Source organism: Castor canadensis, chromosome 4, assembly GCF_047511655.1.
Source record: "Castor canadensis chromosome 4, mCasCan1.hap1v2, whole genome shotgun sequence".
Lineage (NCBI taxonomy): Eukaryota > Metazoa > Chordata > Mammalia > Rodentia > Castoridae > Castor > Castor canadensis.
Genome location: NC_133389.1, coordinates 96,607,606 through 96,630,240, shown reverse-complemented (window position 1 = coordinate 96,630,240; position 22,635 = coordinate 96,607,606). Strand labels below are relative to the sequence as shown.

General features: G+C 34.4%; 1 protein-coding gene across 6 annotated transcripts in view; it reads left to right on the top strand.

Moving 5' to 3' along the window:
* The window catches only part of Lrp1b (LDL receptor related protein 1B), a 1,877,349-nt gene that overhangs the window by 1,307,480 nt on the left and 547,234 nt on the right, over window positions 1–22,635 (top strand). For all 6 annotated transcript variants that reach the window (XR_012447185.1, XM_074070662.1, XM_074070660.1 and 3 more), the window contains one exon: window positions 5,391–5,540. Coding sequence is in view for 5 of the 6 variants with exons in the window: in XM_074070662.1 (XP_073926763.1) it covers window positions 5,391–5,540 (150 nt within the window). In the remaining variant the exon portion in view is untranslated. The remainder of the gene's footprint in view (window positions 1–5,390; window positions 5,541–22,635) is intronic.

Below are 22,635 nucleotides of genomic sequence, written 5' to 3'. Positions count from 1 at the left end.
GTATAAGGCATGAGTGATAATGATCTGTGCAGAAAAATGAAAATTTCCATGAGTATGAGGAGAAAAACTTAAAAGAGAATGTTTAATGCTATATCAGGAAGTACAACTTAAAAATACTTGAATGACAGCTTGGTGTTTTAAGAAATTGTTCTATTTTAGTTATGAAGGTATAAAATATAGTTTGGGCAAATTATGAAGCTGTAGGTATTAAACCTTTTTAAATGCTTTTAAAATAAAATGCTTTCAAGAAATATCTTGCATTGATTCTGGCCTTTTCTCCATTTTTTTAACCTAAGATATTTACAAAAGACACATTTTTGCTAGTCACCAAAGGTTGGGAATACAAGATACTATTCCCTAGGTTAAAAGCTTTATATGAGGAGGAATGGAGGAGATTCTGAAATCTTACCTTGGTAAGACAAGCAACAAGAATCAGTTCAATAACTCATCCCGATAATTCTACTTGTTAATGGCTTTTTAAAGCAGGATGAGTTGAGAAGGGTGGTTTCCAGGGAAAATTTAGATAAGGTTAAGATAAGGCAGTATAATCAACTAATAGTCCAATAATGTGCTTTTGGAAAATTGAAACACACAGAGATAACCTTAGAGTCACAGTCACATGCATTTTGAGAGAGAGAGAGAGAGAGAGAGAGAAAGAGAAACTCGTGTACTATATTCAATTATCCTCAACTGAAACATGCAAAACTATAGTGCAATGTTACAACCTAGATATTAACCATAATACTGTCCACCAATCTTATTCAGATTTCATTTGTGTGTGCCTGGGCATTTAGGTCTATACAATTGTGTTACATGTGTAATTCCTTATATCCATCATCACAATATAGACACTGAATAATCCAAACTAATTCCTCCTGGTGCCCTTTTATAAACACATGCACATTCCTCCTGCCATTGTATGCTGCTTCTTCTCCTTATGTCTGTCTTCAATGTCTTCAATTTCTCAAGTGTTGTGATAGTAAAGTGTTTTATAAATGGAATTATGCATTGTGTAAACTTTTGAAGTTAGCACATCCCTTACTTAAATATTTTCAGGAGATATAAAGCATTTCTTGTGAAAATAGCAAATAGATAGTTAGCCACATGGTACTTGTGTTAGCCCATGGTGTTGCTATTTGCCATCAGAGCTAAAGGTTGAATAATTCTGAAAGAGTTCTGCCCTAGGAATGGTCGTGCCATTTTTGTGAGTTCTGAAAAGATCTTCATTTTGAAGTAACCAGGATATTACAATTCTTCTATATGTATAGTATGGAATGGGACACTTTGTTATTTTCATTTTCTGTAAATGTATTTTCAATGACAAGTTCTAAAACTTTCACAATGCCATAAGCAAAAGACTTTTTTTTTTAGTTTTTGTTGTTGTTTATTTATCTGTTTTTATAGTAGTAGGGATTGAACCAAGGTCCTTGGGCGTGCTAGGCAAGTGCTCTATCTTTTGAGCCATATCCCTAGCTCAGGAGTTGTTTTGTGCTGAGGACAGCAGCGTAAAGAACACATTTAGATTTTGATCTTGTATGTTATGCTGTGTCTCTTTAGAGGTGCTGATGTTAATCATCTGGAGTTCGATGTTGACTGGATGTCTTCTTCCCCATCCACAATTTTAGTTCCAAAGATTTCACCATTATATTACTCTTCCCAGAAAAAATAAAAAGGATAATCATTACTAAATATTCAAATTAAAAAAATATACAATGTTGAAATTTTTCTTAAATGCTACATCTAAAAATCACCTGGAGAAACTTTTTAAAACAATTGACTCTTGGGAAAAGCCTAGATCATTTAAATTAGAATTTTGGGGAGTGGGATACAGGGATGAGTATTATTTTAATGACTTTGCAGATAATTATAAATCATGGAAAGGACTTGGAGATAAAATTTGGTATGTAATGAAAATATTAGATAATTTGTATCTCTAGTAAGTCTTAAAATTTAAAATTCCTTTTTAATATCTTCACATTTTATTTTAATTCTATATTTTATAGTATACTGATTCAAATTTGAATCATTTAAAAATGAAAATAAATGAGATACATAAAATGAGCTCAGCAGTTGTAATTGTTACAACACTTAAAACTTAATTTTTTAGCAATAAAATGAATATGTAGTTGAATTATATTATTTTAAAATAATATACAGTTATTTCTTATATCAATGTGTGGATTATTCCTATTATGGGAGCAATTACATAATTTTGGAAAATTACATTGTCTTAAAAGTGAGCTGGTTTGTTAATTAAAATGTTCAAATAAAATATTAAGGGAATTCTTTGGCTTAATGTAAGGAGTGTGAGAATCAAAGCATACAGATTAACTCAGCTTTTACAATAACAAGCAAGGTAGGTAAGAAAGAAGATTTTTCCTTTTTATAAAAGTTTTTCAAATGTAGATTGTGGCTTCTTTCTTCTTTCATTTACTTCTTATATTACTTAATGTAGGTTTCTTTATCTTACAACCAGATCTAGATGATTTTAAAATTAATAAGTACATTTTGCAGAATAAGAAGATATTATTTTTGGACATTGTTCAGACAGACCCTGTAGTCCTTATGAAGATTTGTAAATCTCAGCCAACAAGATAGTATAGACATGATTATAAGTCTTTGTACAAGTTTCAGGACAGTTTCATAAATATACTTACATCTGAGCTGTTGTCTCATGGCTATTGATTTAGCATTTTACTATCAATGAGCAGTTTTCATTACATTAAGCAACTATTGCCTCATTGCTAAGTGATTTATCTTTTGAAGCAGTAGCACAACAAAGATTTGACTCAGAAATTATTTTAATAAAAATGTATCAGCCAATTCTTCAGTATTATTAGGAATTAAGTGTTTGATGCTATCAAAGTGAAAGAAAAATATTGTGATGCAAAACACTTATGTTAATAAATATGTGCATAAATATGTGCATCTAAATAAACTGATGCAGGTGTATATAAAATATATTTTACTAATTTCTTAAATTCATTATAGGATTTGAAGAGGATTATAATTCTATTTTATAAGCCAGGAAGTACACGTACTCTGCAATATTTGAGTGTTAAACTAATATGTTTAATAAGAGGGAAGGTTTCTGGCGAGACGAGGTGACACTTTGTCACTTGCGTGTACAGAGTAATATTGGAATTTTGTGAATCTGATTAGTCTTCAATCTTAAAATAAAATTCTAAGCCATACTAAGTAGACCTATTGACTCACTGCTGTTTCTTCTGTTTGTCATAGTATCAGTATAAACTGGAAAACTCCTTGATGATGTCTTACAATTTTGATACTGGATTTACTTAAGCTTTTCATTTAGTGTTTATAAATTGTCTTCTGTTTTCCAAGCATCACAGTAGACACTGACAATGACAAGACAATTAAGATAGACAAGATGCTGGGTAATAGACCCGGATGAACCCTGGCCTAAACTTCTCAGCTCTGTTTAATTCTGCTTTGGACAACATCCATTAGAAAAGGAAAACCGCAGTGTACTTGGTGGATGAGAAAGTTCAGACATTGGGGGTTAATTTACAGTCAGACACATTCAGTATGAAAGCACACACTCCTTTCAGAAAAAAGATTAAGGAAACTTAAACAAATACATTCTCTAAGAAAGACTAGACAAGAATATTGATTTCAATAATCCACATGAAAGAAAATAATAGATTAGTCCATCAAAGTCAGGGGTGAAGGTAATAGTGTAAATGCAATTCCTTTACAACTACTGCAGATGGGTCACAAATCTGACTCCAGTTTCTTTGCAGCCAAAGCAAAGAGAGAAATATGATCAGTTAAAATTTTACATTTTCCACATGGAGCTTTTTCTGGCACAGGTCCCTGAAGGAAATTTCTCCCATGGGCCCTTGGATAAAAGAGGTCACTGTATGATGTACTGTTTTCAGACACTACCTTCTAGGAAGTGTAACAGAGGGTTTCCTATGTGTACTCCAAACAGCATCTTTCATTCAAACCACGGGCACAGTGCCAAAGCTCAACTCAGCAAGAGAACCAGTAATCTAAAAATGCAGCTCTCTGATAGTTTATTTTGATTTGGAGATACAATTTAGAATACCTCAGGCATAGATAAACTACAAATTTAAAAAAAATTTCTCATCAATATATTTGTTCACACAATTCTTCATAAAAATTTGACAACAGAAATTTTTGGGTTGTATTTTGTGCTTCTTATCTGTAGTGATGACATTTTTTATTTCTGATAAAGCATGGTATCATATACTTTAATCAATAGAACAGAAGCTAAAGTGGGCCACTTATTCTGAAGTGATCTAAACTGGGATTTATACTACATAGATACTTTGAGGTAGTAGCATAACTACCTACAGAATAAGCAAATGTTTCCTCATTAAAAAATTGAATGTTGACTAGTTTCACCCTGAAGATATTGCACCATAGGATATGGGTGTGATAGATTTTACTTCACTATTTTTCATAGTAATTAAAGCCAGTCACCCATTCTGGTCATCAAAAAGTTTGAAAGCTGCATCCCTTCAATGCACAATTGTTTGCAGTGTGATATTTTTTTGGTGAACTTTCTAGACTTCCCTTACCAGTCAGTCAGTAAATAGCTGATACATTGTTCAGACTTGTTGAATTTTTTTCTACTTGAATGAAACTGTCTGATAAATCAATGCCACTCTCTGGCATGTGACTCAAAATGGTTGAGAACTATTTAGGCTTGTATGATGTTCTCTCATTGCATTTGAACTCATGCTATGCCTTCCTCCTTTCCTTCCTTCTTTCCTTCCTCCCTCCCTTATATCTTTTTTTTCTTTTCTTCACAGTATTGAGAATGGAACTCAGGGTCTCATCCTTGCTATGCAAGTGCTCTGCAGATTGAGCTATGCCCTCAGTATTCATCTTACTTTTTTTTAAAGTAAAGGATTATTTGTGGTTTGTTCACTTCATTCTCTGAAGCAGAGTCCATGAACAGTTTGTTGCCTTGTGTGTCTGACCACATGTGCTTCTGCACAAGTAGTTGTAGGTCACAGAGGCCAACATGGAGTCACAGAGCTGTGGTTATAATGTGGACCCCATTGTTGCTGAGCATGTCAGTAATTAAGTGGATGTGTACTAAGAACACAGACTTCTTAACTACTCTGGGTACTATTTGTCTTTTCTGTAAATTGGAGCTGTCATTCCTCTCAATGTCATAAGTTTGCTTTGATAATCAAGAGAGATAACCATTAAGTGTCTATAAAAGCACAGTATTTCACAGTTCAAACTACATTTATTCCCTCATTAGACAAATCTCATTTTCTAAGCAAAAAGTTGAATATTTAGCTTCTTTTTTACTAAAATCCAGTGGTCCTAGGTGAGTATTGCTATTTAACTGACTGCTCTTATGTTTAAATTGTATAATTTAATTACAGGTCTATCGATAGACTACGTGGAAAACAAACTTTACTGGATCAGTTCGGGAAATGGAACCATAAATAGATGCAACCTGGACGGTGGTAATTTAGAGGTAATAGAGTCAATGAAAGAAGAATTAACAAAAGCTACAGCCTTAACCATCATGGGTAAGTGCAGTGGTTCTATGGCTGGGGTGTTTCTTATTGATTGGGGGTTGATTAATAACGACCTGTTAAAAGCTTAGGAAAGTTACAGCTCCATTAACGCCAATGGCGCATTCAAATTGCACATCTCTATGAGAGTTTCTTTCTTTTTTTTTTTGCTTGAGAAAACAGACTCACAGGATTATCCACATCAGACACTTAGTGCCGTTTGCAATACTAATTTTACTGTTATAGATTCTCCCCTTAGTGTGACTTGTGTTGTTTACGGTTCTGCTACAGTGCTCTAAAGTGTAAGCAACTGTGTGTTTGTTAGTAAAGTCAAACCTGGCTTATCTGTTTCTAGAATATAGCTTGATCCACATAGATAATTGAAGAGACAAGGTAACAGGGTCTATTTGACCAATGAATGAAATTACCTCCCACAGAACAAAAATCCTTTCCCATATTTAGGAAGGAGTAGAGATTTTACTGAGTTGAATCTCATTTCCATTCCTTTTCCAGTCTTTTGGAAAAACAGGTGCCAGACAAGTCAGATGGTAAGGAAGTTAAGAAGGGAGAGTGATATTTTTCCATAGAAAAAATCATCATATACAGTATTGATATTAAAAATAAATTTTGAAATGAAAATTTAATTTAAAATATAGCTTGAATTTTAAAAAAGATGTAAAAAGTGGTTTCCATAAGTGTTCTGTGGAGAAAATGGCTATTTACTTTGTGAATGGCAGACTCTAACATTAAACTTCAAAGTAAATCAGCCTCTGACAACATAATATTCCACACAGACTCTCAATGGATACATTTTGATACAGAAAACCAGAAAAATGATTCCTGTTTGAAGTTCCAAACATTGTGAAATAGGATAGCTTTTAAAAATATATAGTAATAATGAAAAGTCAATTTGAATATACTTTAAAAAAAATTTATTATTCATTTAGTCACATGTGCGTACATTGTTTGTGTCATTTCTCTCCCCTGCTCTTCCCCTACCCTGTCTCCCCCTCCCCCCCTCACTTCCAGGCAGGACCTGTTCTGCCCTTATCTCTAATTTTGTTGAAGAGCAGACATAAACATAATAAGGAAGACAAAGCGTTTTTGCTAGTTGAGATAAGGATAGCTGTACAGAAAGATTCCTAGCTTTGCTTTTGTGTACAAATGTGTTACAACCCAAGTTGATTCATCTCTAACTGATCTTTACACTGGTTCCTGATCCTCTCCTCATGTTAACCTCTGTTGCTTTAAGGTTTCTGTATTAGTTCCTCTGGAGTGAGGACATCAAACGCTTTCATGTTTTGTGTGAATATACTTTTTAAAGTTTGTGTATATGGGTAATATATTACCTTTTCATTCTGTGAATTCTGCGTTCCATCAATTTTTAGCCCTTTCCCCATTTCCAGACTTAATATGAGTTTTTGTTTTGTTTTGTTTTGGTAATGAATGATCATAAATTTGTAAGCAAAGAGTTATAAATGGAAGATTAAATCATGCTTTATCATCTTTGATTTCCAGTCTTTCAAACTATTTGAATTTGAATGAAAGTGACAAAGGTTTAGATTTGCAAATGATTACTTAGGACCCATTGCATCTCTTTTTCTTGTGGAAGAGATAAAAGAAATGGATTGTAAGACTAGAGGTGAGGCTCAAGTGGTAGAGCACCTGTTTTGCAAGTACAAAGCCCTGACTTCAACCCAAGTACCAAGAAAGGGATTTTTTTAACCAGTCATTAAGTGCTGAGATCTCTATGCCAATTTTTATAGTTGGAAAATGCAGATGTTAAATATATGTGCACATATCACAAAGTTGTGAAAGTCACTTGGAGATATATATATATATGTGTACTCTTTCAAAAATTGAATTTTGGGCAAATGTCACTAGTCCACTTAATTTGACACATAAACCATTCCCTAATTTTACCTCATTGGAAATTTCTGGACATTTGATGTGATACTGCATCAGATGTTTTTGTGACTTTCTTTTGCTGTAGCTTTGTCCTAAATTGCTATGCTGCTTTCAGTTTAAGTAACAGGTTTTCCAAAAATATTCCTTAAAACTGGAGTTTTAAACAATTGTTTTTCTCCAGAGGAGTAATTTAAATTTGTAAATGAAGAATCACCTTTAAGAAATAATTCCTGTGCTATTTGTATAGCATTATGCTGACATTCTTCTCCTGTGTGTGTCCAGAAGCTACACACAGACACACATACAAACATAGTCACACACACACACAAACATACACTCAGACATATACACACATGGGTTTTGCTGACAGGTGGCCAACATTAGGGTTGGAATTCATTTACTATTGTTCTATAGCCTAAAGGATAGCTGCTTTAAAAATTCCTCTATAATACTCAGTCTTGCCAAATTAACAAGACCATTTTTATATGTATTTTATATATTTTAAATCACTGGAATAAAATAAACAGATGAAAATCTGAGAGTGGTTGAGTAGACACTCAGTTTTCAAAAATTGAATTTCAATATAATTCATGAAATCCACCCAAACTTGCCAACAACATGAAGGAACCAAATAAATTAGAGGAAGATTATTAAATACCAGTCATAACACCTCATGGAGATGCCTTGCTGTTTTAATAACTATATATTTCATATTTTTAGAGTTTATATATATATACATATAAGTATACATATATATATATGTATACATATAAGTATACATATATATATATATATGTATACTTATATACTTATATATATAATTATGGCCTTGTAGAAAATTTTAAATTTTATCAAGGATTGTTTCTTCTAATATGAATGCTACTGACCCTGTTCTGAGTAGAAAATTTTGCTAAGCTCACAGAACTCAATGTTAGGAATATAGATGTCTCAAAAAAAGGATGAAGCAGGTAGTCCATTTTGGCAAAAACTAAAGCTAGTCAGTCAGTGAGTACAAAGATAAAATGGAAGAAGGAGGTTTGGGTGAGATCAAAGTATTGTCAGCACTGTGAACCTGATAGGACCTCAGCTGTGTATGGGAACAGGGAACTTACACAAATTGGAATCTTTTAACAAATGAAAGACTATGCATCTATTCTCCTCCCTGCTTCCATAGTTTGATTAACCTTAAAAAAATCAAAATAAGTATAATAAAATTTATCAAGGCCTCTACTGTTGACACACTAACTAAACATATCAAAATACATCGAGCAGTTCAGGGCCTTAACATATAAAGGACAGAACCAAGGAGAAGCAAGGGAGGAATCTACTGTTTCCTGTCAAGCTATGAACTTTCCCCTCTGTTCGAGCTTCCCTTCCTTCTTTCACAAACTCTACTCTTTCTTTTTTAAGAATGGAAAAAGGGGTGATGACTGCTCCTTGCTGAGGATGAATATTATATCATAAAACAACAATAAAAATGTAAAACAGAGCAACCTTGTTACTAACCACGGGATTACTGATGATTGCTATTACAAATGTTTTAGAAGAAATTGCCTACAGCGATATTGAAATTGCACATCAAGAAAAACAAAAAAAAATTGTGCTGCAGTGTAACTCAGATAGACAAGTGTATGCTAGCTCCCTAGAGATTCTCCATGGGCAATGGATAATAAGTAACTGAAAATTTCTGTTTCACTACAATTTAAGAGTAGTTCTCCTAAAACTGAGGTAAAAATGCCTTTACACACATTTCACCAACTATTTAATCCTTGAGGATTATGAATTATAACCACTTGGGGTTCCCAGTTTTACTTGGCACACTCTACAAAAATAAATTGAAGATAGCTTTGAAATTTTAAAGTTAGATAAAGTAGAAAGGATCTGGCAATGCCCAGATCAAAATAAAGTAATTATTTGGTGTTCCAACAAAACACAAGATCAAGATGGGTTCATAAATGCTTTCATAAAGTCAAATTTAATTTCTCTTTCCCTGAGTGTGGGACGGACTTAATAAATAAAATAATGCAGAAGTGATGTTGTGTGACTATGGTGACGAGTCATAAAAAGGCATGGGACTTCTTGCCTGTCCTCTCCCTTGGATCACTCATTTTGGACAAATCCAGCTGACTTGCTCTGAGGAGACCCAAGCAGCCCAGGACAGAAGTGCACACAGCCTGGAAACATGTCCAGCTGAAAGCTGTGTAGGAATCATCTTGAAACAAGGAGCTCCATCACCAGGCAAAATTTCAGAGAATTCGAGCAAGCATGATACAATAAGCTTTCTAGCAACCACAAGGAAGACTCTGATACATAATGATGCACATAGCTCCTGTCAGATTCCTGCCCTACGAAAACCATGCTAGAAGATTAGTATTTGTGGTTTTCAGATGCTCATATTTAGGGAAATTTGTTATAATAAAACAGATAACAAATTCATATGTTACTCTACCATAGAGCATTCATTTATTGTTGAACAGTTTTATAAATAAAAATACTTATAAAATCAGGCAGGTCATGAATGAATATTCTATTAAGGGTAATAAAATAAAATGGCTTCCATGTGAGGGTAAGTAAGGATGGAGTCTAGGGTTCAGTGCCTGTACTCACTTGGGAGTGGCTGGAGGTATGACAAACTGGAGAGAACAAGTGCCTTGTTTGAAAACATCTCAGCTCTACTTATTTTTGCCATAGGGAACATTAACACTGTGTGCCAGATATTTCACTTTTAAAGAGAAACTAGTCCACACTTTTATTTAAAATTTCACAAGTTTTAAATGTTAGGAAAGAATAATTTATTTGTTTAGAAAAATACCAGGTAGGCTGACACACTGTGTAGGTTAACTGTGAGGGCTCAAGCCAAGCAAACTAATGAAAAAACCACCATCACAGCCCTATGTGGTTAATTCATTTGAGAGGGCACCAGTTGCCACTTTTGATTTGGCCATAATTTATCATGGTGATGACAAGTTGTTGAGAAAAGGAAAAGGAGTGGTGAAGCTGACATAATTTATGAGGAAAAAGGAGTCCTATTATAGAAGATAAGATATATGATTTCTCTCCAAGGTTTTGTGGTCTTTCTTGACCAGACATTATTGAAAATGAAGAGCACACAACATGGGGTATACCTTTTATTTGAATTAAACTCTTGAAAGGATATATAATTGTTAGATGTACAGATTGCATCCCTAACAATGATTGCTGAATACCATTCATTCATTCTTTCATGCATTCACCAAATATTTATTATTGCCTACTACATATGCAGGCCTCTTATATATTTGGTGATAAACATATTGACTTCATCGAGCTTGCACAGAAGCATGGAAAGTAGACAATAAAAAAGTTAAGTGAGTAAATGTTAAGAGTCGAAATAATGGAGCAAAGTGATGAGGAAGAGTTTGAGGTAGGGTTGAATATTTAGACTGAGTAGCTAAAGAAGGGCTTATGAAAATAGTGATTTCTGAGTAAAGATTTGAAGAAGTAGTGGTGGAAGATTGAAGAAAGGACATCTGAACTCAAAAGAACAGTTTTTGCTATTTATTTTAATGTTTCATGTTGCTTAAAGCTTTGTTTAAAGATAATTAATTACATTCAGATAAATCTTTCCAGGTAGTTCTGATAGCTTACCAGTTTAAGACATCTTTTCAATTTACTTAGTTCAAATACAGGATTGTTTGTGATTGTACATCTATTCTCCAGTGAGTCTGCAAGTTCACTTGGTCAGGTGTGATTTACACATTGTGTACAATGACTAATTGATGAGACTCTTAATATCTTTCAAGTTACTGACCAGTCTATGACTTTGAACATCAAATTCTTCCCCATTTCTGAAGGTGATCTTGTCAATTGTCTAGTTTCAACTGTCAGGAGTAGCGAGTACAATAGCTCCTGCTTTCAAATATAACAGCTTGGAGCTCCAAAATAATACCTGCCAACATTTCTCTTAGATATTTTTTTTAGTATTTAGCCAATTTATGGGATCTTTAATTTAGGTTGATGAAATAATGGTACTGTAGAACATTTTCCTACATGATTTTCAGATAAACTGCACACTGACATAGTAGTCAGTAAGTTGTATGATACTTGATTTTCAAGTTTTCAGTTATAGGGCTTTTTTTGCTTATTTTTATTCACCTTCTCCTGACAAATTTTGACAGTGTCCTGGATATTAATGCCTGCAGGAGACAGTGAAGTAAACTCAAGTTAATTGAATTGCTGTTCAATGTTAAGTGCTTTTTGGAGGAGGAGAAGCAGGCTAAGAGTATTGTGTATAATTAGGGTTTGTGGATTGTTTACAGATTTTATTTAACTTACTATTCATTTTCCCTATCCATAGGTACAATTTGAGAGTAGACTGTTATATCATATTTATGCAGATGAGAAAGTGAAAAAATCAATTTGTGAAGCTGAGAGAAAATATACATTTAAAACATATATGAACAGTAATAGGCTTATTTATTGGCATTTGGAAAAAATAGGATGGAATTCAGAAAATAACTACATGGTGGTTTATTTGTATTTTGTACTTTTAGCATAGGACAGGGATCAGAGATTGGAAATGGAAGTGTGCATGTTAAATAAACCTAAATAAGCCTATACTATGTCTATGTTGAAAACAGTTGTAAGTATGGATTTAATGGTCAGCAAATGCTTAATTACAGATAATCCTGATTTACTCCATTGCAATGTGTCATGTAGTAATTTGTCAAGTATTGCCAGATCAAGATTTTGAATCCAGAGCAAAGCAAAGGATATGAGCTTGAATTTAGCCATCTACCCTACTCTTACACCTTATGACCTATTTACTCATTGTTCTCTGCTACTCTATAGAATGTGGATACTAACAAGCAAATAAATTTCATTTTGTATTTAATTTTGTTGTTATGGTGCTATATCATCTATGGAAATTGTATTTGCCTTGATATTTGTAGATAAAGCTATCATAGCATATGCTTCTTGATTGTCATGGGGTATGCATTTATACTTATATATTTATATAGTTATATGTTATATCTTTCTGTAGTTTTATAGTTATATGTCCACATAGTTTTATAATTGTACAGGTATATTTCTAAGCTCAGGCTGCTGTAACAAAGTATTACATACTGATTGACTTATGACAGTTACAGTTTTTTTTCTCCAGTTCTGAAGCCTGGAATTTTGAGATTCAGGGTGACTACAGGGTCAGGTTCTAGTGAGGGTGTTGTGGGATGCTGACCGCTGATGTCTTACATGTTCATGGGGTCAAAATTTGAGTGTTTGTGTGTGTGTGAGAGAGAGAAAGAGAGAGAGAGAGAGAGAGAGAGAGAGAGAGAGAGAGAGAGAGAGAGAGAGAGAGAGAGAGAGACAAAGAGAGAGAGAGAAACAGAGAGAGGAAGAAGGAAAAAGCATGAGAGCACTTCTTTATGAAGTGGAGTCCCTTTAATGAAGAAATTAAGCCTATCCCCGAGAATTCCATCACTGAGTTAATTACCTCCCACATGTCCCCTCACTCATGATGTTATCACTTTGCGTGCCAGGTTTCCAAAGCATGAAATTCACTGGACACAGATATTCAGTCACTTATGTATATCCTTATCTATGCATTATGCATATATTATTATCTACCTCTTTATCTACATTTCTATCTCTTTCTATATACAAATAAAACAAAATGAGTCACTTGTCTTCATTACATTAAAAGTCACAGACTTTCAGAATTGAGTAGAAGACATTAAAAATTACCATTATATGAATTAAAGAAGGTTAGATTGCTACAATTCACCCAACCAGCTATTCCATCTGGGATAATCACTAAACTCTAGGCACCAATTTTCCATTCTGTAAAAATATTAAGCTTAGCAGTAGAAGTGACAAAGTTTAAATCTATCATGATTTTCTCAATAATGGATGGATGCAAGGTGAGGGAAGTAGTTTTACACCTGGTGTGGTGGCTCAAGCTTGTAATTTTAGCTACTTGAGAAGCAGAAATGGGGAGGATTATAGTTCAAGGTCAGCCTGAGCAAAAAATTCATGAAACCCCATCTCAACCAATGGCTGAGTGTGCTTGTGCTAACCTATCATTCTAGCGAACTAGGGAAGCACGAATAGGCAGAATGTACTTTGGAATAGCTGGGGCATAAAGCAACATTTTTATCTGAAAAATAACCAATACCAAAAGGTCTGGGGGTATGGCTGAAGTGGTAGAGCACAGCCTACCAAATGCAAGTCCCTGAGATCCACCCCTAGTACCATGAAAAAGGAGAAAGAAATAGTTACAAATAAACTACTACATGGGCTGATGTGATGCAGAAGAGATAAAAGAAAATTACGAAAATTTAAAAAATCAAGTTCATTTGTGAAGTTATATTTCTCAGAGTTCATGCTTATTTGCCTTATAAATTAGGCAAATTTATTTAGTTTTGACTTTAAATTGAGAATTTGGTATTTACAACAGGAAATTGTTTATGTCACTTGTCTTTGAGTAGATTTGTGATTTCTATAATGTCTAACTAGCTATCTCCAACACCTATCCAATTCTGGAGTTACTTGCAGTTGGCTAACAGCCTCTGTACCAAACGAAAGAAACTTTAAAATAAAAGAAAAATGGAAGAAAATAACCTGACTTCATACAATTTCCATGAATAATTAAGTTCTTTCAGCTCAATTTTTCTGTCATCAACCAGAACTTAAATGTATTATACTATTGATCTGTTTCAAGAAGCAACTTGCCACAAATAGGCTTAATAAGTAAATATTAGAGAGAAATTTAATTTTGGCTTTTGGGATTAACAAAAGAAGAAAAACAGGAATGTTCCATATGTGTTTTCAGTCTCCTCAGAAACAAAGTCAGCCCTGTAATTAGAGGAAAATCGGTTTTGTTGATTTGATCATACACACTGTATTTGTTTTAAATCAGTGTGAACAAAATGAGCTAATCATTTGTCCTGAAGGTTTTGTCAAAACTAACCCTTGAGGACATTTGTTCGTACTTTGGACTTACTTCACAAATTTCAAATCATCATAAGAGCTGCTATGGAGTTTCACAGCACGTGGGAAAATCAAGGCTGTCAGATTAAAATGCCTCTAGGACCATCTGAATATAGGGAATGGCTTCTTCATTTGCTTAGAAATGAATACAGTGTCTATATTGTTGGGTATTAACTGTTTCAAATGTTCCCACTACGCGCTCTATGACAAAGCCTTTTCATTTGTCTAACCTGTCTGCTAACTGAAAAACTGAGTTTTTTTGGCAACAGTTGATGGAAAAAAATTAATTTTCACCTGCATTAATACAAGTAGTGAGCCAATTTGTCAATGATATATGTTCAAAATTTGTATCTGTATTCTTTTCAGCAAAATATTATTTGGAGTAATAAATGAGGTTAGGACTTATTAAAAGAAAGCAAGCATAGTACTCAGTTTGCACACTTGCTGTGAATTTCATCAGATATATAATATAATATGTAAAAAATGAGGGAAAACTTAAAATATGCATATAATCAAGAACTTGGTAAAACTGGCATGCAGAACTCTTCAGAAGCCTTTTCTGTACCTTAGTTCTTAAGATAAATTCTGATGTCAAGTTGTCACGGTGTCTGTGGAACATTATAAATGATGTCAAGTGACAGGCTGTAGGTCGGAGGCATTTAATCTTATTGAGATTCTCAGACTGAGCTTTTGCAAATTCACACAGATCTCTGTGCTGAAGCTTAACAGGATGGGGAGTCTACTACCGTGAAAGTTCTTACTTCAACAGATCACCCTATGGAGTCCTTTTCTCGGTTTTCTACAATGCAAATCCACTTCAAATGTGATCAGATGCACATTACTGACTATTTCTTTACCAATGCTTGCTAAATCTCTTTCCCCTGATGATTGCGAAAAGGGTCAGAAACCTAAACTTTCAAATGAATCCTCCCTATGTTTTCTTTTTTTAACCCTTCATTCTTTCTTTTCCTGCCTTGGGCTCCTCACTCTTTTCTCCTTATTTCTTTTTCTTTTTCCTCCTTTTTCATTTGTTTTCTTCATGAGATAAAAAACTTTAAGTTTCTACTTTCTTGTTTGCTGAAAGTAATTTTAGTCAACCACATTCTGGATGTTTTAGCTTTTTTTTTTATTGCTGTGTAGGGTGGGGGTACATTGTGGTATTTACAAAAGCGTTCCAATGCATCAATGATACCATACTTGAGTTCACCGCCTCTGCCATTCTACTTTATCTCCCTTCTTTCCTCATTCCTGGAATGGTTTTGACAGGTATCGTTTTTGCATTTACACACATGTGTACACATGTTTTGTACTGTATTCATCCTCCTAACCCTTTCCCTGTTAACTCCCCCATTACACTGGTACCAAACCTCACCTGGGCGGGATCTGTTCTGCCCTCCTTTTCTCCGATTTTATAGAAGAGAAAAGAAAAATGGAAAAAAAAAATGACATTCCTGCTTGTTTGAGATAAAGGTAGCCACACAGGGAGTTTCCTTGTATATATGTATTATAACATCAGTTGGTTCATCTCTTTTATTTTTCTTCATTTTATCTTAGTCCTTTTCTTATGTGGTTTCAGCTGATTTAAGAATTCTATATTCACTCTTGTGTAGACAGTGTATCAACCATGTTCTTCTTCCTAGTTTCCTTCTTTTACTCTACTCCTCTTGTATGTGATCTCTTTTTAGTGTGAACAGTTTTTCAGAATATTGCTCTACCTGTATTAGGTCTCTATTCCACATTTGAGAGAGAACATGCAGCTTTTGGCCTTCTGAGCCTGGTTAACTTCACTTACAATGATGTTCTCCAGTTCCATCCATTTCCTGAGAAAGACAAAATTCATTCTTCTTTGTGGCTGAGTAAAATTCCATTGTGTATAGATACCACATTTTCTTAATCCATTCATCAGTAGTGGGGCATCATGGCTGCTTCCATAGCTTAGCTATTGTGACTAGTGCTACAATAAACATGGGTGTACAGGTGCCCTTGTTGTAACCTGACTCACATTCCTTAGAGTATATCACTAGGTCTGGTAGTCCTGAATCATATGACAGTTCTACTTTTATTTTTTTGGAGGAGTCTCCATACTGTTTTCCATAGTGGTTGTACTAATTTACATTTCCATTAGTAGTATATGAGGGTTCTGAACTCTTATGTTTTGGGAGATTTATTGCTGCTTCAATTTTATTGCATGTTATAGATATGTTTAGATGATCAATATCCTTATGGTTCAGTTTTGGATAGTCATATGTATCTAGAAATATGTCCATTTCTTCGAGATTGACTATAGTTTTCAAAGTAGTCCCTGATGATTCCCTGGATTTCCTTGGTGTTTGTTGTTATCTTCCCCTTTTTGTTTGTGATTTTATTAATTTGGGTCTTTTCCCTCCTCATTTTAGTCAGATTTACAAGCAGTTTGTCAATTTTGTTTATTTTTTCAGAGAACAAGCTTTTTGTTTCATTGTTTCTGTATCTATATGTGTGTGTGTGTGTGTGTGTGTGTATGTGTGTTTTGGTCTCTGTTTCATTGATTTTGACCCTTATTTTTATTATTTATCTTCTTCTGCTTGTTTTGGGTTTAGCTTATTCTCGTTTTTCTAGGAGTTTGAAATGCAACATTAGGTCATTTATTTGAAATCTTTCTGTGTTTTCAATATGTGCACTGTCATACCTATAACCTTTCCTCTTAGGGCTGCCTTTGCTATGTCCCATAGGTTCTGATAGGTTGTGCTTTCAGTTTCATTAAATTATAGGAACTTTTTGATTTCCTCCCTTACTTCCTTTATGACCCACTGATCATTCAGCAATATGTTATTCAATTGTTTGAGTATTTTTTTCTGCTTCTTTTTTTGTTGAATTCTAGTTTTATTGTTTGTGGTCAGACAGTTTGCAGGGGGTCATTTAAATTTTCTTATATTTGTTGAGACTTGCTTCATGACCTATGAAATAATCTATTTCATAGAAAGTTCCATGGGCTGCTGAGGAGAATATATATTGTTCTGTTGTAAGATGGAATACTCTCTAGACATCTGTCAGGTCCATTAGATCTATGGTGTCAGTCAATTCTAGAATTTCTTTATTGGTTTGGATGACATATCCATTGGTGAAAGAGGAGAATTAGTCTCCCACTACCACTGTCTTTGAGTCTATCTGAGTTTTTAAGTCCACTTGTGTACATTTAATAAGTTGAGTGAACTGACATTGGGTGCATGTAGGTTAATAATTTTTATTTCCTCTCATTATATTATTCATTTTATTAATATGAATTGGCCTTCTTTGCCTCTTCTGACTAATGTAAGTTTGAAGTCTACTTTATTTGATATTAATGTTGCTACTCCTGCTTGTTTTCAGGAGCCATTAGCTTGGTAAATCTTGCAGTCTTTCATCTTAAGACAGTGCTTGTTTCTGACCATAATGTTTCTTATAAATAATAGACGATTGGGTCTTCCTTATTAATCCAGTTTGCCACATCTTTTGCTTCTAAGGGTTGCAAACTATGACCCACAGAAACCTGAGAACATTATGGAAGAATCCAGCATGATATCAGCCACACAACTGTTTTTGTGGGTGGCACTGCTTTGAGGAGCAGGGTTATATAAAAGGCATCTGAATTAGATTTTGTTTAAAATAAAAGTTAAAATACCTAAAGTTGGAAAAGCACTACCTTATTTTGGAGCATGGATTAAGTACTATAGTAGATAGAAGACAGCTGTAGGATAATCCTATGGGATTCATAATGCTGACGGAATTGGGAGAGACAATGGTATATTTAAGAATGAAGCTTGCAAATCATTCCATAACAGTTCAAGTGAGGACTTGGCATGAAGCTTAGTGGTAGAGCAATTGCCTCATGTATGAGGTCCTGGATTGTTTCCCCAGCTCTGGATCAGGAAGGAAAAGAAAAACCAGGCATGGTGGCACATACATGTAATTCCAGCACTATGGGGGCAAAAGCAGTTGCATCCTGAGTTCCAGCCCATCTTGGGTTACATAGCAAGAATTTGTTTCAAACATAAATAAATAAGTAAATAAATAAATAAATAAATGAAAATGAGGTCCCTCAGTATCTCTGGGAAGGGGCCTTCATGTTGAGGCTGGGATTGAGACTTGACAAGGGCTAGAATATGAAGAAACATAAAGGAGAGGTAATGATGTGTCTTCATTCTAGAAAAGGCAAGAGGCAGGAAGTTAATACATCTAGAAAGGGTGATTGACTAAGTTGAAGCTACTATTTACTTTTCTTTCCACCCTTCTAAATAAGTGAAGTTAAAAATTGTACCTTTGAGGATTTTTTAAATAAAGTTGACTTAATAATGTTGACCCTGGTCAATGTTCCTTTTTATTTTTAATAACAAATAGAATGCAATGCCCTGATTATAATATAAGTGAGAATTAAGTGAATAATAACACTTTCATAATAATAAAATACAAACTAATATATAAATGACTTGGATACAGGTAGATTTGAAGAAATGGGTGTTTTTGCTTATAAAAGAATCACTGGCAAAGAAATAGATAAAAACATAGGCTGATGCATGTATGCTGAGTTGCCAACTCAAAAGTAACAAGTGAAATAGATTCTGAATGTTTGATTTTTCTGAAGTGGAAAATAATTTTTGGTAACATTGTGAACAATATAAGGAACAGTTACATTCCCAAAAATTTTAGTATTTTTTAAAACCATATAGAAAATGCCTTGTGTTTAGATATAAAGTAGAATTAAGTTCTATGTTCAGATAATTATTGTTTTCATCACTGTAAATATCTAGTGGCATAACCAATAGTCATATAAGAAGCAAACCAGTGTTTGTTTTCAATGCACTATAAAATATCTACCATCCTTATTTTTTTCATACTAAATGTCAGTGGTATTCCCTGGTTATTTTGATAGTCAAAATGATCCTAATCATTTCCCTGACTCACTCAAGAGCTTGAGCAACCATGGAAGAACTGCTTGCTGAGTAGAAGTGAGAATGAATTCTCACTTTCAAAGGGGCTTGTCTTCAAGTCTTTGAAAAAAATTTTTAATTCATTTATTCACATGTGCATACATTGTTTGGGCCATTTGTCTCCTCTTCCCCTCCCTAACCCCTCATCACTCCTTGCTTCAAGGCAGAAACTGTTCTTCCCTTATCTCTAATTTTGTTGAAGAGAAGTTATAAGCATAATAAGGAAGACAAAGCGTTTTTGCTAGATGAGTTAAGGATAGCTATACAGAGAGATTCCTAGCATTGCTTCCATGTATAAGTGTGTTACAACCCAAGTTGATTCGTCTCTACCCGACCTTTTCAGTAGTTCCTGATCCCCTTCCCATATTGACCTCTGTCGCCTTAAGGTTTCTATATTAGTTCCTCTGCAGTGGGGACATCAAACACTTTCCTGTTTTGGGTTTCCTATGTATCACCATACCTCCCATATGTGCTCTCCCCTTAGCATGTGACCCAAGTCCTACAACCTTGCTGCATTTGCCTTAATGTAATGTCTGCATTTGAGGGAGAACATACCATTTTTGGTCTTCTGAGCCTGGTTAACCTCGTTTGGAATGATGTTCTCCAGTTCCATTCATTTACTTGCAAATGATAAGATTTCATTCTTCTTCATGGCTGAGTAAAATTCCATTGTGTATAAATACTACATTTTCTTAATCCATTCGTCAGTAGTGGGGCATCTTGGCTATTTCCATAACTTGGCTACTATGAATAGCGCTGCAATAAACATGGATGTGCAGGTGCTTCTGGAGTAACCTGTGTTGCTTTCCTTTGGGTATATCCCCAGGAGTCGGATTGCTGGATCATATGGCAGATCTATGTTTAGATTTTTAAGAAGCCTTCCCACCAGCAGTGTATGAGGGTTCCTTTTTCCCCACATCTTCAAAACACCTGTTGTTGGTGGTGTTTCTGATGATGGCCATTTTAACAGGGGTGAGGTGGAATCTTAGTGTGGTTTTGATTTGCATTTCCTTTATGGCTAGAGATGGTGAGCATTTTTTTGTGTTTTTTGGCCATTTGAATTTCTTCTTTTGAGAAAGTTCTGTTTAGTTCAGTTGCCCATTTCTTTATTGGTTCACTGATTTTGGGAGAGTTTTGTTTTTTAAGTTCCCTGTATATTCTGGTTATCAGTCCTTTGTCTGATGTATAGCAGTAAATGTTTTCCCCCACTCTGTGGGTGGTCTCTTCAGTTTAGACACCATTTCTTTTGTTGTGCAGAAGCTTTTTAAATTTATGAAGTCCCATTTGTCCATCCTTTCTCTGAGTTGCTGAGGTGCTGGGAGTCTTTTGAGGAAGTCCTTGCCTATACCTATTACTTCCAGAGTATTCCCTGCTTTTTCCTGTACCAACTTCAGAGTTTCAAGTCTGATATTAAGATCCTTGATCCATTTTGAGTTGATACTAGTACAGGGTAATAAACATGGATGTAGTTTCAGTTTTTTGCAGATGGATAACCACTTTGCCCAGCAACATTTGTTGAAGAGGCTGTTTTTTCTCCATCATGTATTTTTGACACCTTTGGCAAAAATAAGATAGGTATAGTTATGTGGATTCATATCTGGGTCCTCTATTCTGTTCCACTGGTCTTCATGTCTGTTCTTGTGCCAGTACCACACTATTCTTGTGCCAGTACCACACTATTCTTATTGCTATTGCTTTGTAATATACTTTGAAGTTGGGTATTGTGGTATCTCTAGCTTTGCTCCTTTTGCTAAGTATTGGTTGGCTAATCATGGTCTCCTGTGTTTCCAAATAAACTTTAGGGTAGATTTTTCAACCTCTCTGATGAATGTCATTGGGATTTTGATGGGAATTGCATTAAACATGGAGATTGCTTTTGGTAGTATAGCCATTTTTGCTATGTTCATTCTAGAAATCCATGAGCAGGGGAGATCTCTCCACCTTCTATAATCTTCCTTGATCTCTTTCTTTAGGGGTTTGTAGTTCTCTATTTGTAGAGGTTATTCACATCCATTGTTAAGTTTAATCCTAGGTATTTGCTTTTTTATGAGGCTATTTAAATGAAATTGTTTCCATATATTCTTTCTCAGTTTGTTTGTTATTAGTGTATAGAAAAGATAATGATTTTTATAAGTTGGTTTTGTATCTTACCACCTTGCTGTAGTTATTTATCATGTCTAGGAGTTTTTGGGTTGACTTTTCTGGTTCTTTAAGATATAGGATCATACTATCTGCAAATAGGGATATTTTGACAGTTTCTTTACATATTTGTATAACTTTATTTCTTTTTCTTGCCTAATTGCTCTGGCTAGGAACTCCAGTATTATGTTGAATAGGAGTGGGGATAGTGGGCAACCTTGTCTCATTCCTGATTTTAGAGGAAATGGTTCCAATTTTTCACCATTAAGTATGATGTTGGCTGTAGGTTTGTCTTATATAGTCTTTACCATGTTAAGGTACTTTCCTTCTAGTCCTCGTTTTCTTAGAGCTTTTATCATGAAGTGGTGTTAGATCTTGTCAAAGGCTTTTTCTGCATTTATTGAGATGACCAAGTGGTTTTTGTCTTTGCTTCTATTAATGTGTTGTATTACATTTATAGATTTGTGTATGTTGAAGTGCTCCTGCATCCCTGGGATGAAGCCTACTTGGTCGTGGTAAATGATCTTTCTGAGAGGTTGTTGGATTTGATTTGCCATTTTTTTATGGAGGATTTTTGCATCGATGTTCATTATGGAGATTGGTCTATTGTTCTCCTTTTTTCAGGTGTCTTTCCCTGGTTTTGGTATGAGTGTAATACTGGCATCATAAAATGAGTTAAACAGTGTTCCGTCCCTTTCTATTTCATGGAAGAGTTTAAGGAGGGTTGGTATTAGTTTCTCTTTAAATGTCCAATAGAATTCAGCAGAGAATCCATCAGGTCCTGAACTTTTCTTTTTGGGAGACTGTTTATTGCTTCCTCAATTTCATTTTATGTTATAGATCTATTCAGGTGATTAATATCCTCTTCGTTCAATTTGGACAGTCCTAAGTATCTAGAAATCTGTCCATTTCTTCAAGATTTTCAAATTTATTAGAATATAAGTTGTTAAAGTAGTCTCTGGTGATTTCCTGGATTTCCATGATGTTTGTTGTTATCTCCCCTTTTGCATTTCTGGTTTTACTGTTTTGAGTTTTTTCTCTCCTCCTTTTAGTCAAGTTTGCCAGGAGTTTGTCAATCTTAATTTATTCTTTCAAGGAACCAGCTTTTTGTTTTGTTGATTCTTTGTTTTCTTTCTTTTTTTTTTGCT